At 44.4% G+C, this 13,316-nt stretch overlaps 1 protein-coding gene across 1 annotated transcript in view; it reads right to left on the bottom strand.

Annotated features, from left to right (window-relative positions):
* Nucleotides 1-3,264: 3,264 nt before the first annotated feature.
* Nucleotides 3,265-13,316, bottom strand: part of ap4b1 (adaptor related protein complex 4 subunit beta 1) — a 53,810-nt gene continuing 43,758 nt past the window's right edge. The window contains exons 13-16 of the mRNA XM_045206809.1: nt 5,220-5,522; nt 4,996-5,096; nt 4,468-4,736; nt 3,265-3,364 (exon numbers count right to left, since the gene is read on the bottom strand). Of these exons, the coding sequence (XP_045062744.1) occupies nt 3,265-3,364; nt 4,468-4,736; nt 4,996-5,096; nt 5,220-5,522 (773 nt within the window). The remainder of the gene's footprint in view (nt 3,365-4,467; nt 4,737-4,995; nt 5,097-5,219; nt 5,523-13,316) is intronic.

Below are 13,316 nucleotides of genomic sequence, written 5' to 3'. Positions count from 1 at the left end.
ACTTTTTTTTAAATGATATCTGATCATTTCACATGGAGATGTGGGGCGCTAAAACGGCTAGCTAGCTTGCTATGTTTTTAGCCAGGCTAAAGCCAGCTAGCCAGATTTAAAAGTCTGCCGAACGGCATGTAGCCAGGCTGCCAGGTTGAATTACTGCTTTTCTACACAATTTAAAAACTCTAAAATGATATTTGGAGAACAACAAAAACAAACAAAAATTACCCCAGCCATTATTTGTCACCGCAATATCAGATTTAAAAGTCTGCAGAACGGCATGTACGATGTCAACTCAACCTCATCATAAATGGACTTATTTACAGTGCAACATGAAACAGATGCATAACACACGCTATCAAGTCCGACTTCAAATGCCGACATCCATAGGCGGCTCATGAGTTTCACGTTTGGGGAAGCATGCATCTATCATCGCATTTGCAGACTAATGTAAGATAGGCTAGTATTCCTAATGTGATGAGTCATAATTTAGACTAATAATATACCTCAATCACTGTAAGCAGAAATGACGCAGAAATGATGGTTCTGAACATGCCTGAGCCCGTAATGACAGTAGTATGTTCCCCTTTCATTTCACAGGAAAATATTGGTCTTATATAAACACCTCATGTAATTCTAATACACTTAATATGACTTGGAGACATAAGCAATGGCTTTTTTAATACGACACAAATTAGTAGCCTACTCTGCTGACACTGACAAACAGATCAGTAAAAACGACCTTGTCTTGAAAAAAACCATCTAAAAAGTTTATTGGTCATGTACATGGATTTGTAGATGTTATCACAGGTGCAGTGAAATGTTGTGTTTCTAGCTGCAACAGTGAAATAATATCTCATGCTTGTGTTTCAAGGGATAGGGGAGATACCTAGTCAGTTGATAGGGGAGATACCTAGTCAGTTGATAGGGGAGATACCTAGTCAGTTGATAGGGGAGATACCTCGTCAGTTGATAGGGGAGATACCTAGTCAGTTGATAGGGGAGATACCTCGTCAGTTGATAGGGGAGATACCTAGTCAGTTGATAGGGGAGATACCTCGTCAGTTGATAGGGGAGATACCTAGTCAGTTGATAGGGGAGATACCTAGTCAGTTGATAGGGGAGATACCTAGTCAGTTGATAGGGGAGATACCTCGTCAGTTGATAGGGGAGATACCTAGTCAGTTGATAGGGGAGATACCTCGTCAGTTGATAGGGAGATACCTCGTCAGTTGATAGGGGAGATACCTCGTCAGTTGATAGGGGAGATACCTGCGTCAGTTGATAGGGGAGATACCTCGTCAGTTGATAGGGGAGATACCTCGTCAGTTGATAGGGGAGATACCTCGTCAGTTGATAGGGGAGATACCTCGTCAGTTGATAGGGGAGATACCTCGTCAGTTGATAGGGGAGATACCTCGTCAGTTGATAGGGGAGATACCTCGTCAGTTGATAGGGGAGATACCTCGTCAGTTGATAGGGGAGATACCTCGTCAGTTGATAGGGGAGATACCTCGTCAGTTGCACAACTGAATGCATTCAACTGAAATGTGTCTTCCGCATTTAACCCAACCCCTCTGAATCAGAGTGTCTGTGTGAAGGGTCCGTTTCAGGTTGTCAGTGATGTGAATAGGGGAGACACTAATTCCACAACATGACGTCCATCTAGCCTGGAGGAGGGAATTATTGTCCCCCAAAAAACGTTCCAGTGGACTGATCCAATGATAAAGACAGTGAATATGAGTCACCAGGATATGGCCGATGCGCTCCGCTGGTTACTGTTCACTCAACTGGGAGTTGAGAACTAGAGACAGATTCATCTTTTCTTTGTCTTCTCTTTCCAGCAACAGCCATTTGGATTCTAAACTATGTTTTACCTACGATTGTATTTTGAAATATTGTGATAGGCCTATTTAACTAATTTTCACTGACCCCGGCAACTCAACAATCAGCTATCTGCCCAGAGCGCTGACCAAATTGCACGCTTAAAACAATCCACAGCTAATTTTGAAAAGAAGCTAATGATCCTCTGTGGGCCTGTGGCCAAATCATGGTCTCTGGTGTAGTATTGTGAATGATTTGATTTGTTTCTGTATAAGCACGAGTAATTATGTAGCCCTAGTTAATTTAGGCCGCCTTTGCCGACATCAATGTGAAAGTAACCAGTGCATAAAACAGCTGGCTGCAAGGCTTACAAGGCCGAATTCAAATGCCGACATCAATCGGCGCACTGCCTAAACAACTGGCACTGGGAGAATCTCAATTGCATTCTCCTCGCCTCCTTCTCAAAACCCATTGGAGGAGAAGATTAGAGGGGAAGGACCTTTGGCTTTCTCATCCAATTGGTTTTGAGAAGGAGGCGAGGAGAATGCAATTGAGATTCTCCCATAGTCTCTGCTCTCTGCTAAGAGAAAGGCAGGCAGGCAGCTTCTCTCCAAACGATGCTCCGAATGGTCCTAAAGCCAGCCAATAGATCAATACGCTAAACAGCCATTGCATTTTAAATCGGGAATGGAATGATTTTAGTCTACTTTTTTGTAGCCTACTTTTACATGTTTGGTATTGAGCTAGGGAATGGCAACTGCCCTACCCAACTGACAGCTGTCCAATAGGCTGATCTATAGCCTGGGTACCAGTCTGTTTCTGATCTATAGCCTGGGTACCAGTCTGTTTCTGACCTATAGCCTGGGTACCAGTCTGTTTCTGATCTATAGCCTGGGTACCAGTCTGTTTCTGACCTATAGCCTGGGTACCAGTCTGTTTCTGACCTATAGCCTGGGTACCAGTCTGTTTCTGACCTATAGCCTGGGTACCAGTCTGTTTCTGACCTATAGCCTGGGTACCAGTCTGTTTCTGACCTATAGCCTGGGTACCAGTCTGTTTCTGACCTATAGCCTGGGTACCAGTCTGTTTCTGACCTATAGCCTGGGTACCAGTCTGTTTCTGACCTATAGCCTGGGTACCAGTCTGTTTCTGACCTATAGCCTGGGTACCAGTCTGTTTCTGCTGTCATTGACACTGTCCAATAGGCTGACTTATAGCCTGGGTACCCGTCTGTTTCTGACTTATAGCCACTTTAGCAATTACAGAGAAAAAGGATTGGAATGTTAGGAGAAACAGGTTCTGGATTTCAGGCTAGCTGACCACTTCCTGTCTGACCCCCTGTCTGACCACTTCCTGTCTGACCACTTCCTGTGTAAATAGTTGTCTCTATAGACCTTCTCTAGTCTGACCAACTCCTGTGTAAATAGTTGTCTCTATAGACCTTCTCTAGTCAGAGTTGAGTGAACTGGTCTGTCTGACAGCTTCAGCCTGCTCTATGACAGGGTTTCCCAACTGGTGGCCCACGGCTAAATCTCCTTGATGATCCCTGGCATATGGCATGGTAAACAGTTACTTCACACACAAACAAATAGCCCACACACACACACATACCCAAAGAGTGTATCCAATTCCATAATTTTTATTGTTTTTACAAGAACCACATCAATGTTGTGTGTTCAGGCTGTGTGTGTGTTCAGGCTGTGTGTGTTGAGGCTGTGTGTGTGTTCAGGTTGTGTGTGTTGAGGCTGTGTGTGTGTTGAGGCTGTGTGTGTTCAGGTTGTGTGTGTTCAGGCTGTGTGTGTTCAGGCTGTGTGTGGGGACAGGCTGTGTGTGTGTTCAGGCTGTGTGTGTTGAGGCTGTGTGTGTGTTCAGGCTGTGTGTGTTGAGGCTGTGTGTGTTCAGGTTGTGTGTGTTCAGGCTGTGTGTGGGGACAGGCTGTGTGTGGGGACAGGCTGTGTGTGTGTTGAGGCTGTGTGTGTTGAGGCTGTGTGTGTGTTCAGGCTGTGTGTGTTGAGGCTGTGTGTGTTCAGGTTGTGTGGGGACAGGCTGTGTGTGGGGACAGGCTGTGTGTGGGGACAGGCTGTGTGTGGGGACAGGCTGTGTGTGGGGACAGGCTGTGTGTGGGGACAGGCTGTGTGTGTTCAGGCTGTGTGTGGGGACAGTGTGTGTGTGTTCAGGCTGTGTGTGTGTTCAGGCTGTGTGTGGGGACAGGCTGTGTGTGGGGACAGTGTGTGTGTGGGGACAGGCTGTGTGTGGGGACAGTGTGTGTGTGGGGACAGGCTGTGTGTGGGGACAGGCTCAGGCTGTGTGTGGGGACAGGCTCAGGCTGTGTGTGGGGACAGTGTGTGTGTGGGGACAGTGTGTGTAGAACAGTAGTCAGAACAGACAGGAATCCTCTCAGAGCTGTCTGGTCTCCTGGATGCTGTCTCATCATCACCATCATGCCTCCCTCCCCCTCTCCTTCTCCCTCTCCCTCCCCCTCTTTCTCCCCTTCCCCCTCTCTCTCTCCCTCTCTCTCTCCCTCTCCCTCCCCCTCTCTCTCCCCCTCTCTCTCTCCCTCTCTCTCTCCCTCTCTCTCTCCCTCCCCCTCTTTCTCCCCCTCCCCATCTCCCTCCCCCTCTTTCTCCCTCTCCCCCTCTCCCTCTTTCTCTCCCTCCCCCTCTTTCTCCCTCTCCCCCCTCTCCCTCTCCCTCTCCCTCTCCTTCTCCTCCAGTGTGTAGCAGTTCTGCCAGTATAAGTGTGTGTGGTGGCGTTGTAGAGAGGTGTGAGGCGTGTGTGTGTGAGGTGTGTGTGTAGAGGTAGACCCTCCAGGGGTGTGTGTTTGGGGGGGTGAAGGCCAGCGTCTGGATGTTGACCAGCCGTAGTGCCACCTGCAGGCTCTCCGGGGAACAGCGGGGAACAGGACACGCCACACACACCTAGAAAACAACAACAAATAAACAAATAGTCATTAACACGACACACACTGTGACAAACACCTAGAGAAAACAGACCCAGAAACCACCTGGCACCCCCAGTGTGTAATACTAACACTGACAGGTGATGAAACTTCCTGTTTCTCTGTGTGTATCACTAGCAGGACATGTTGCAGCGATACCAAGTGAGTGTTGGCCGATATTAGCTTTTGTATCATACAATTGTTCTAATATCCTCTTTTACACACACACACACACTCACCTCCAGACACGCCCCCTTCTCCAGCTGCAGCCACAGGCGTTCAAACTCCTCAGGGCTCAGAGCTGGAGACACAGACAGACTCAGAGCTCCACTACTGCAGTCTGGAGAAGGGGGAGGACGAGAGATGTTTAGGAAAACATGACATACGCACATCCGTGGTCTCTGAGCAGGTGGTGGATGTCAAAACATGTTCTTCCCAGCAGCCGAAGCAGACAGATTATCACCTGGGAGGTGGGGGTCTCCTGGCGTAGAGGTCATGGGTTCAGGGTTAGAGGTCATGGGTTCAGGGCTGGGGGTCGCGGGGTCAGAGTTCCCCACAGTAGAGGCTCTGAGGGTTAGAGGCTCCAGGGTATTGAACCTGGATGCCCATTGGCTGATGGGCTCAGGGGGCCGTCCAATCAGAGGCCCCAGAGAGGGGTCTGACCGCCGTCCACCCTGGAGGACCCGACGGACCTCCTCAATCCCACAATGCAACAGCCGGTAGTACAGCAGGGCCTGGTCACGTACACACATGTTCACCTCCTCCTCTGAAACACACAGATAGTTGTTCATGTGAAGCCTGACAAATATATTTCCCATATTAATAAAGTCATACACTAAATGTGTAAAGTGTGTGTACGTATGCAGTAGTGTGTGTACGTATGCAGTAGTGTGTGTACGTATGCAGTAGTGTGTGTGCGTATGCAGTAGTGCGTGTACGTATGCAGTAGTGTGTGTACGTATGCAGTAGTGTGTGTACGTATGCAGTAGTGCGTGTACGTATGCAGTAGTGTGTGTACGTATGCAGGAGTGTGTGTACGTATGCAGTAGTGCGTGTACGTATGCAGTAGTGTGTGTACGTATGCAGTAGTGCGTGTACGTATGCAGTAGTGTGTGTACGTATGCAGTAGTGTGTGTACGTATGCAGTAGTGTGTGTACGTATGCAGTAGTGTGTGTACGTATGCAGTAGTGCGTGTACGTATGCAGTAGTGCGTGTACGTATGCAGTAGTGTGTGTACGTATGCAGTAGTGTGTGTACGTATGCAGTAGTGTGTGTACGTATGCAGTAGTGTGTGTGCGTACGTATGCAGTAGTGCGTGTACGTATGCAGTAGTGCGTGTACGTATGCAGTAGTGTGTGTACGTATGCAGTAGTGCGTGTACGTATGCAGTAGTGTGTGTACGTATGCAGTAGTGCGTGTACGTATGCAGTAGTGTGTGTACGTATGCAGTAGTGTGTGTACGTATGCAGTAGTGCGTATGCGGTAGTGTGTGTACGTATGCAGTAGTGTGTGTACGTATGCAGTAGTGCGTATGCAGTAGTGTGTGTACGTATGCAGTAGTGTGTGTGCGTATGCAGTAGTGTGTGTGCGTATGCAGTAGTGTGTGTGCGTATGCAGTAGTGCGTGTACGTATGCAGTAGTGTGTGTACCTATGCAGTAGTGTGTGTACGTATGCAGTAGTGTGTGTGCGTATGCAGTAGTGTGTGTACGTATGCAGTAGTGCGTGTACGTATGCAGTAGTGTGTGTGTTCTAGGGCTGTGCGATAAAGCCAAAATATATCACGGTATTTAAAAAAATATATATAATGTGAGACGGTATTTTATGTTTTTGAATAAAAAAAGTTATACATTCGCTTTATGAATGGTACGTGACCCTAGGGTGGCAACGCATACATTCTAAGTGATTTCAATGGGTCTTTCTCCATTCTCATTGTTTTATTCAACCCCCCAAAAAAACAAAAAAATCAGCATTTCCTGCACTCATTTGAGATAATTTCCACACTTATAGGCCATTTTGACCAAATGCTGCAATTGCGATTTGACTTGCGATTTAGAGCAAACCACTTGAGTGAACTGATGGCATCATGGAGGTAGAATATAATCGTGGACACTTTGAATACAGCGTAGACATGACAACGAATGAACATGCCAGGGGGGAGTTATTGTGACAGGGTAGGAACCAAAACGGTTAAGTGTTTCCTAGGGGGACACAATCTTTGGCTACATTAAATGTTTTCTCTTAGCTACTTCATGTAGCGAACATATTCACGCTTCGCCTATTCCTCTTCGATTCAGAAGTGTGATATTTACAGTTGAACCGCGGCCAAATCTTTGTGTTTCTTTCTGCCTGCTTGTCCCAAGGTTCCGCTGAGGATATTTGGATTAATGTGATTGGGTAAGACGCGGCCTCTTGTATTTGCATATAACCACGTGATTGGATAAGACCGGGCACTAGTAGAGGTGGGCGTGGCTTCGAGAGAGAGAGTGAGAAAGAGAGGTTGCTGAGTTAAAGAGGCCGCTGATTTTTTAAAGCTGTCAAAAAAAAAAAAAAACTGTCCGTGCATCAATACCGGTATATAGTAACATACGGTCTAAAAATAATGGATTGATTTTTATTGAACAAAATGCGATGTTGTCCAGATTGACCCTTCTCTGGGTCCGGACCCGGACCGCGGTCCACCAGCTGAGTTTGGCTGGCCCATCACTGGTATTATCAGGCTGTAGAGCTAGTTACGTTGCGCTGACTCAGTACATTTATTAGCTAGCTAGCGATTAGCATCAGCGGCTAACAAGATGTCGGCCCAACTTGCTAAGAAAAGACAAACTAGCTTTTTGCCGATTTTTTATTTATTAACCTTTATTTAACTAGGCAAGTCAGTTAAGAACAAATTCTTATTTACAATGACGGCCTACCAAAAGGCAAAAGGCCTCCTGCAGGGACGGGGGATTAAAAATTTAAAATATAGGACAAAACACACATCACGACAAGAGAGACACCACAACACTACATAAAGAGGGACACCACAACACTACATAAAGAGAGACACCACAACACTACATAAAGAGAGACACCACAACACTACATAAAGAGGGACACCACAACACTACATAAAGAGAGACACCACAACACTACATAAAGAGAGACTCCACAACACTACATAAAGAGAGACACCACAACACTACATAAAGAGAGACACCACAACACTACATAAAGAGGGACACCACAACACTACATAAAGAGAGACACCACAACACTACATAAAGAGAGACACCACAACACTACATAAAGAGAGACACCACAACACTACATAAAGAGAGACACCACAACACTACATAAAGAGAGACGCCACAACACTACATAAAGAGAGACGCCACAACACTACATAAAGAGGGACACCACAACACTACATAAAGAGAGACACCACAACACTACATAAAGAGAGAGAGACACCACAACACTACATAAAGAGAGACACCACAACACTACATAAAGAGAGCGAGACACCACAACACTACATAAAGAGAGAGAGACACCACAACACTACATAAAGAGGGACACCACAACACTACATAAAGAGAGACACCACAACACTACATAAAGAGAGACACCACAACACTACATAAAGAGAGAGAGACACCACAACACTACATAAAGAGGGACACCACAACACTACATAAAGAGAGACACCACAACACTACATAAAGAGAGAGAGACACCACAACACTACATAAAGAGAGACACCACAACACTACATAAAGAGAGACACCACAACACTACATAAAGAGAGACACCACAACACTACATAAAGAGAGACACCACAACACTACATAAAGAGAGACACCACAACACTACATAAAGAGAGACACCACAACACTACATAAAGAGAGACACCACAACACTACATAAAGAGGGACAACACAACACTACATAAAGAGAGACACCACAACACTACATAAAGAGAGACACCACAACACTACATAAAGAGGGACACCACAACACTACATAAAGAGAGACACCACAACACTACATAAAGAGAGACACCACAACACTACATAAAGAGAGACACCACAACACTACATAAAGAGAGACACCACAACACTACATAAAGAGAGACACCACAACACTACATAAAGAGAGACACCACAACACTACATAAAGAGAGACACCACAACACTACATAAAGAGAGACACCACAACACTACATAAAGAGAGACACCACAACACTACATAAAGAGAGACACTACAACACTACATAAAGAGAGACGCCACAACACTACATAAAGAGAGAGACACCACAACACTACATAAAGAGGGACACCACAACACTACATAAAGAGAGACACCACAACACTACATAAAGAGAGAGAGACACCACAACACTACATAAAGAGAGAGAGACACCACAACACTACATAAAGAGAGAGAGACACCACAACACTACATAAAGAGGGACACCACAACACTACATAAAGAGAGACACCACAACACTACATAAAGAGAGAGAGACACCACAACACTACATAAAGAGAGAGAGACACCACAACACTACATAAAGAGGGACACCACAACACTACATAAAGAGGGACACCACAACACTACATAAAGAGAGACACCACAACACTACATAAAGAGAGAGAGACACCACAACACTACATAAAGAGAGACACCACAACACTACATAAAGAGAGACACCACAACACTACATAAAGAGAGACACCACAACACTACATAAAGAGAGACACCACAACACTACATAAAGAGAGACGCCACAACACTACATAAAGAGAGAGACACCACAACACTACATAAAGAGGGACACCACAACACTACATAAAGAGAGACACCACAACACTACATAAAGAGAGAGAGACACCACAACACTACATAAAGAGAGACACCACAACACTACATAAAGAGAGAGAGACACCACAACACTACATAAAGAGGGACACCACAACACTACATAAAGAGAGACACCACAACACTACATAAAGAGAGAGAGACACCACAACACTACATAAAGAGAGAGAGACACCACAACACTACATAAAGAGGGACACCACAACACTACATAAAGAGAGACACCACAACACTACATAAAGAGAGAGAGACACCACAACACTACATAAAGAGAGACACCACAACACTACATAAAGAGAGACACCACAACACTACATAAAGAGAGACACCACAACACTACATAAAGAGAGACACCACAACACTACATAAAGAGAGACACCACAACACTACATAAAGAGAGACACCACAACACTACATAAAGAGAGACACCACAACACTACATAAAGAGAGACACCACAACACTACATAGAGAGACACCACAACACTACATAAAGAGAGACACTACAACACTACATAAAGAGAGACGCCACAACACTACATAAAGAGAGAGACACCACAACACTACATAAAGAGGGACACCACAACACTACATAAAGAGAGACACCACAACACTACATAAAGAGAGAGACCACAACACTACATAAAGAGAGACACCACAACACTACATAAAGAGAGACACCACAACACTACATAAAGAGAGACGCCACAACACTACATAAAGAGAGACACCACAACACTACATAAAGAGAGACACCACAACACTACATAAAGAGAGAGACCACAACACTACATAAAGAGAGACACCACAACACTACATAAAGAGAGAGACACCACAACACTACATAAAGAGAGACACCACAACACTACATAAAGAGAGAGACCACAACACTACATAAAGAGAGACACCACAACACTACATAAAGAGAGAGACCACAACACTACATAAAGAGGGACACCACAACACTACATAAAGAGAGAGAGACACCACAACACTACATAAAGAGAGAGAGACACCACAACACTACATAAAGAGAGAGAGACACCACAACACTACATAAAGAGAGACACCACAACACTACATAAAGAGGGACACCACAACACTACATAAAGAGAGAGAGACACCACAACACTACATAAAGAGAGACACCACAACACTACATAAAGAGGGACACCACAACACTACATAAAGAGAGAGAGACACCACAACACTACATAAAGAGAGAGACCACAACACTACATAAAGAGAGAGACCACAACACTACATAAAGAGAGACACCACAACACTACATAAAGAGAGAGACACCACAACACTACATAAAGAGAGACACCACAACACTACATAAAGAGGGACACCACAACACTACATAAAGAGAGACACCACAACACTACATAAAGAGAGACACCACAACACTACATAAAGAGAGACACCACAACACTACATAAAGAGAGAGAGACACCACAACACTACATAAAGAGAGAGAGACACCACAACACTACATAAAGAGAGAGACCACAACACTATATAAAGAGGGACACCACAACACTACATAAAGAGAGACACCACAACACTACATAAAGAGAGACACCACAACACTACATAAAGAGAGAGACCACAACACTACATAAAGAGAGACACCACAACACTACATAAAGAGAGACACCACAACACTACATAAAGAGAGACACCACAACACTACATAAAGAGAGAGACACCACAACACTACATAAAGAGAGAGACCACAACACTACATAAAGAGAGAGACCACAACACTACATAAAGAGAGAGACCACAACACTACATAAAGAGAGACACCACAACACTACATAAAGAGAGAGACACCACAACACTACATAAAGAGAGAGACCACAACACTACATAAAGAGGGACACCACAACACTACATAAAGAGAGACACCACAACACTACATAAAGAGAGACACCACAACACTACATAAAGAGAGACACCACAACACTACATAAAGAGAGACACCACAACACTACATAAAGAGAGACACCACAACACTACATAAAGAGAGAGACCACAACACTACATAAAGAGAGAGAGACACCACAACACTACATAAAGAGAGAGACCACAACACTACATAAAGAGGGACACCACAACACTACATAAAGAGAGACACCACAACACTACATAAAGAGAGACGCCACAACACTACATAAAGAGAGAGACACCACAACACTACATAGAGAGAGACACCACAACACTACATAAAGAGAGAGACCACAACACTACATAAAGAGAGAGAGACACCACAACACTACATAAAGAGAGAGACCACAACACTACATAAAGAGGGACACCACAACACTACATAAAGAGAGACACCACAACACTACATAAAGAGAGACGCCACAACACTACATAAAGAGAGAGAGAGACACCACAACACTACATAAAGAGAGACACCACAACACTACATAAAGAGAGACACCACAACACTACATAAAGAGAGACACCACAACACTACATAAAGAGAGACACCACAACACTACATAAAGAGAGAGACACCACAACACTACATAAAGAGAGACTCCACAACACTACATAAAGAGAGACACCACAACACTACATAAAGAGAGAGAGACACCACAACACTACATAAAGAGAGAGAGACACCACAACACTACATAAAGAGAGACACCACAACACTACATAAAGAGAGACACCACAACACTACATAAAGAGAGACACCACAACACTACATAAAGAGAGACACCACAACACTACATAAAGAGAGAGACACCACAACACTACATAAAGAGAGACACCACAACACTACATAAAGAGAGACACCACAACACTACATAAAGAGAGAGACCACAACACTACATAAAGAGAGACACCACAACACTACATAAAGAGAGAGACACCACAACACTACATAAAGAGAGACACCACAACACTACATAAAGAGAGAGACCACAACACTACATAAAGAGAGACACCACAACACTACATAAAGAGAGAGACCACAACACTACATAAAGAGGGACACCACAACACTACATAAAGAGAGACACCACAACACTACATAAAGAGAGAGACACCACAACACTACATAAAGAGAGACACCACAACACTACATAAAGAGAGACACCACAACACTACATAAAGAGAGACACCACAACACTACATAAAGAGAGAGACACCACAACACTACATAAAGAGAGACACCACAACACTACATAAAGAGAGACACCACAACACTACATAAAGAGAGACACCACAACACTACATAAAGAGGGACACCACAACACTACATAAAGAGAGACACCACAACACTACATAAAGAGAGACACCACAACACTACATAAAGAGAGAGAGACACCACAACACTACATAAAGAGAGAGACCACAACACTACATAAAGAGGGACACCACAACACTACATAAAGAGAGACACCACAACACTACATAAAGAGAGAGACACCACAACACTACATAAAGAGAGACACCACAACACTACATAAAGAGAGACACCACAACACTACATAAAGAGAGACACCACAACACTACATAAAGAGAGACACCACAACACTACATATAGAGACACCACAACACTACATAAAGAGAGAAACACCACAACACTACATAAAGAGAGACTCCACAACACTACATAAAGAGAGACTCCACAACACTACATAAAGAGAGACACCACAACACTACATAAAGA

The sequence above is a fragment of the Coregonus clupeaformis genome, chromosome 24 (genome assembly GCF_020615455.1).
Source record: "Coregonus clupeaformis isolate EN_2021a chromosome 24, ASM2061545v1, whole genome shotgun sequence".
Lineage (NCBI taxonomy): Eukaryota > Metazoa > Chordata > Actinopteri > Salmoniformes > Salmonidae > Coregonus > Coregonus clupeaformis.
Note: the sequence above shows the minus strand (reverse complement) of the source record. Positions and strands in the feature narration are given on the sequence as shown.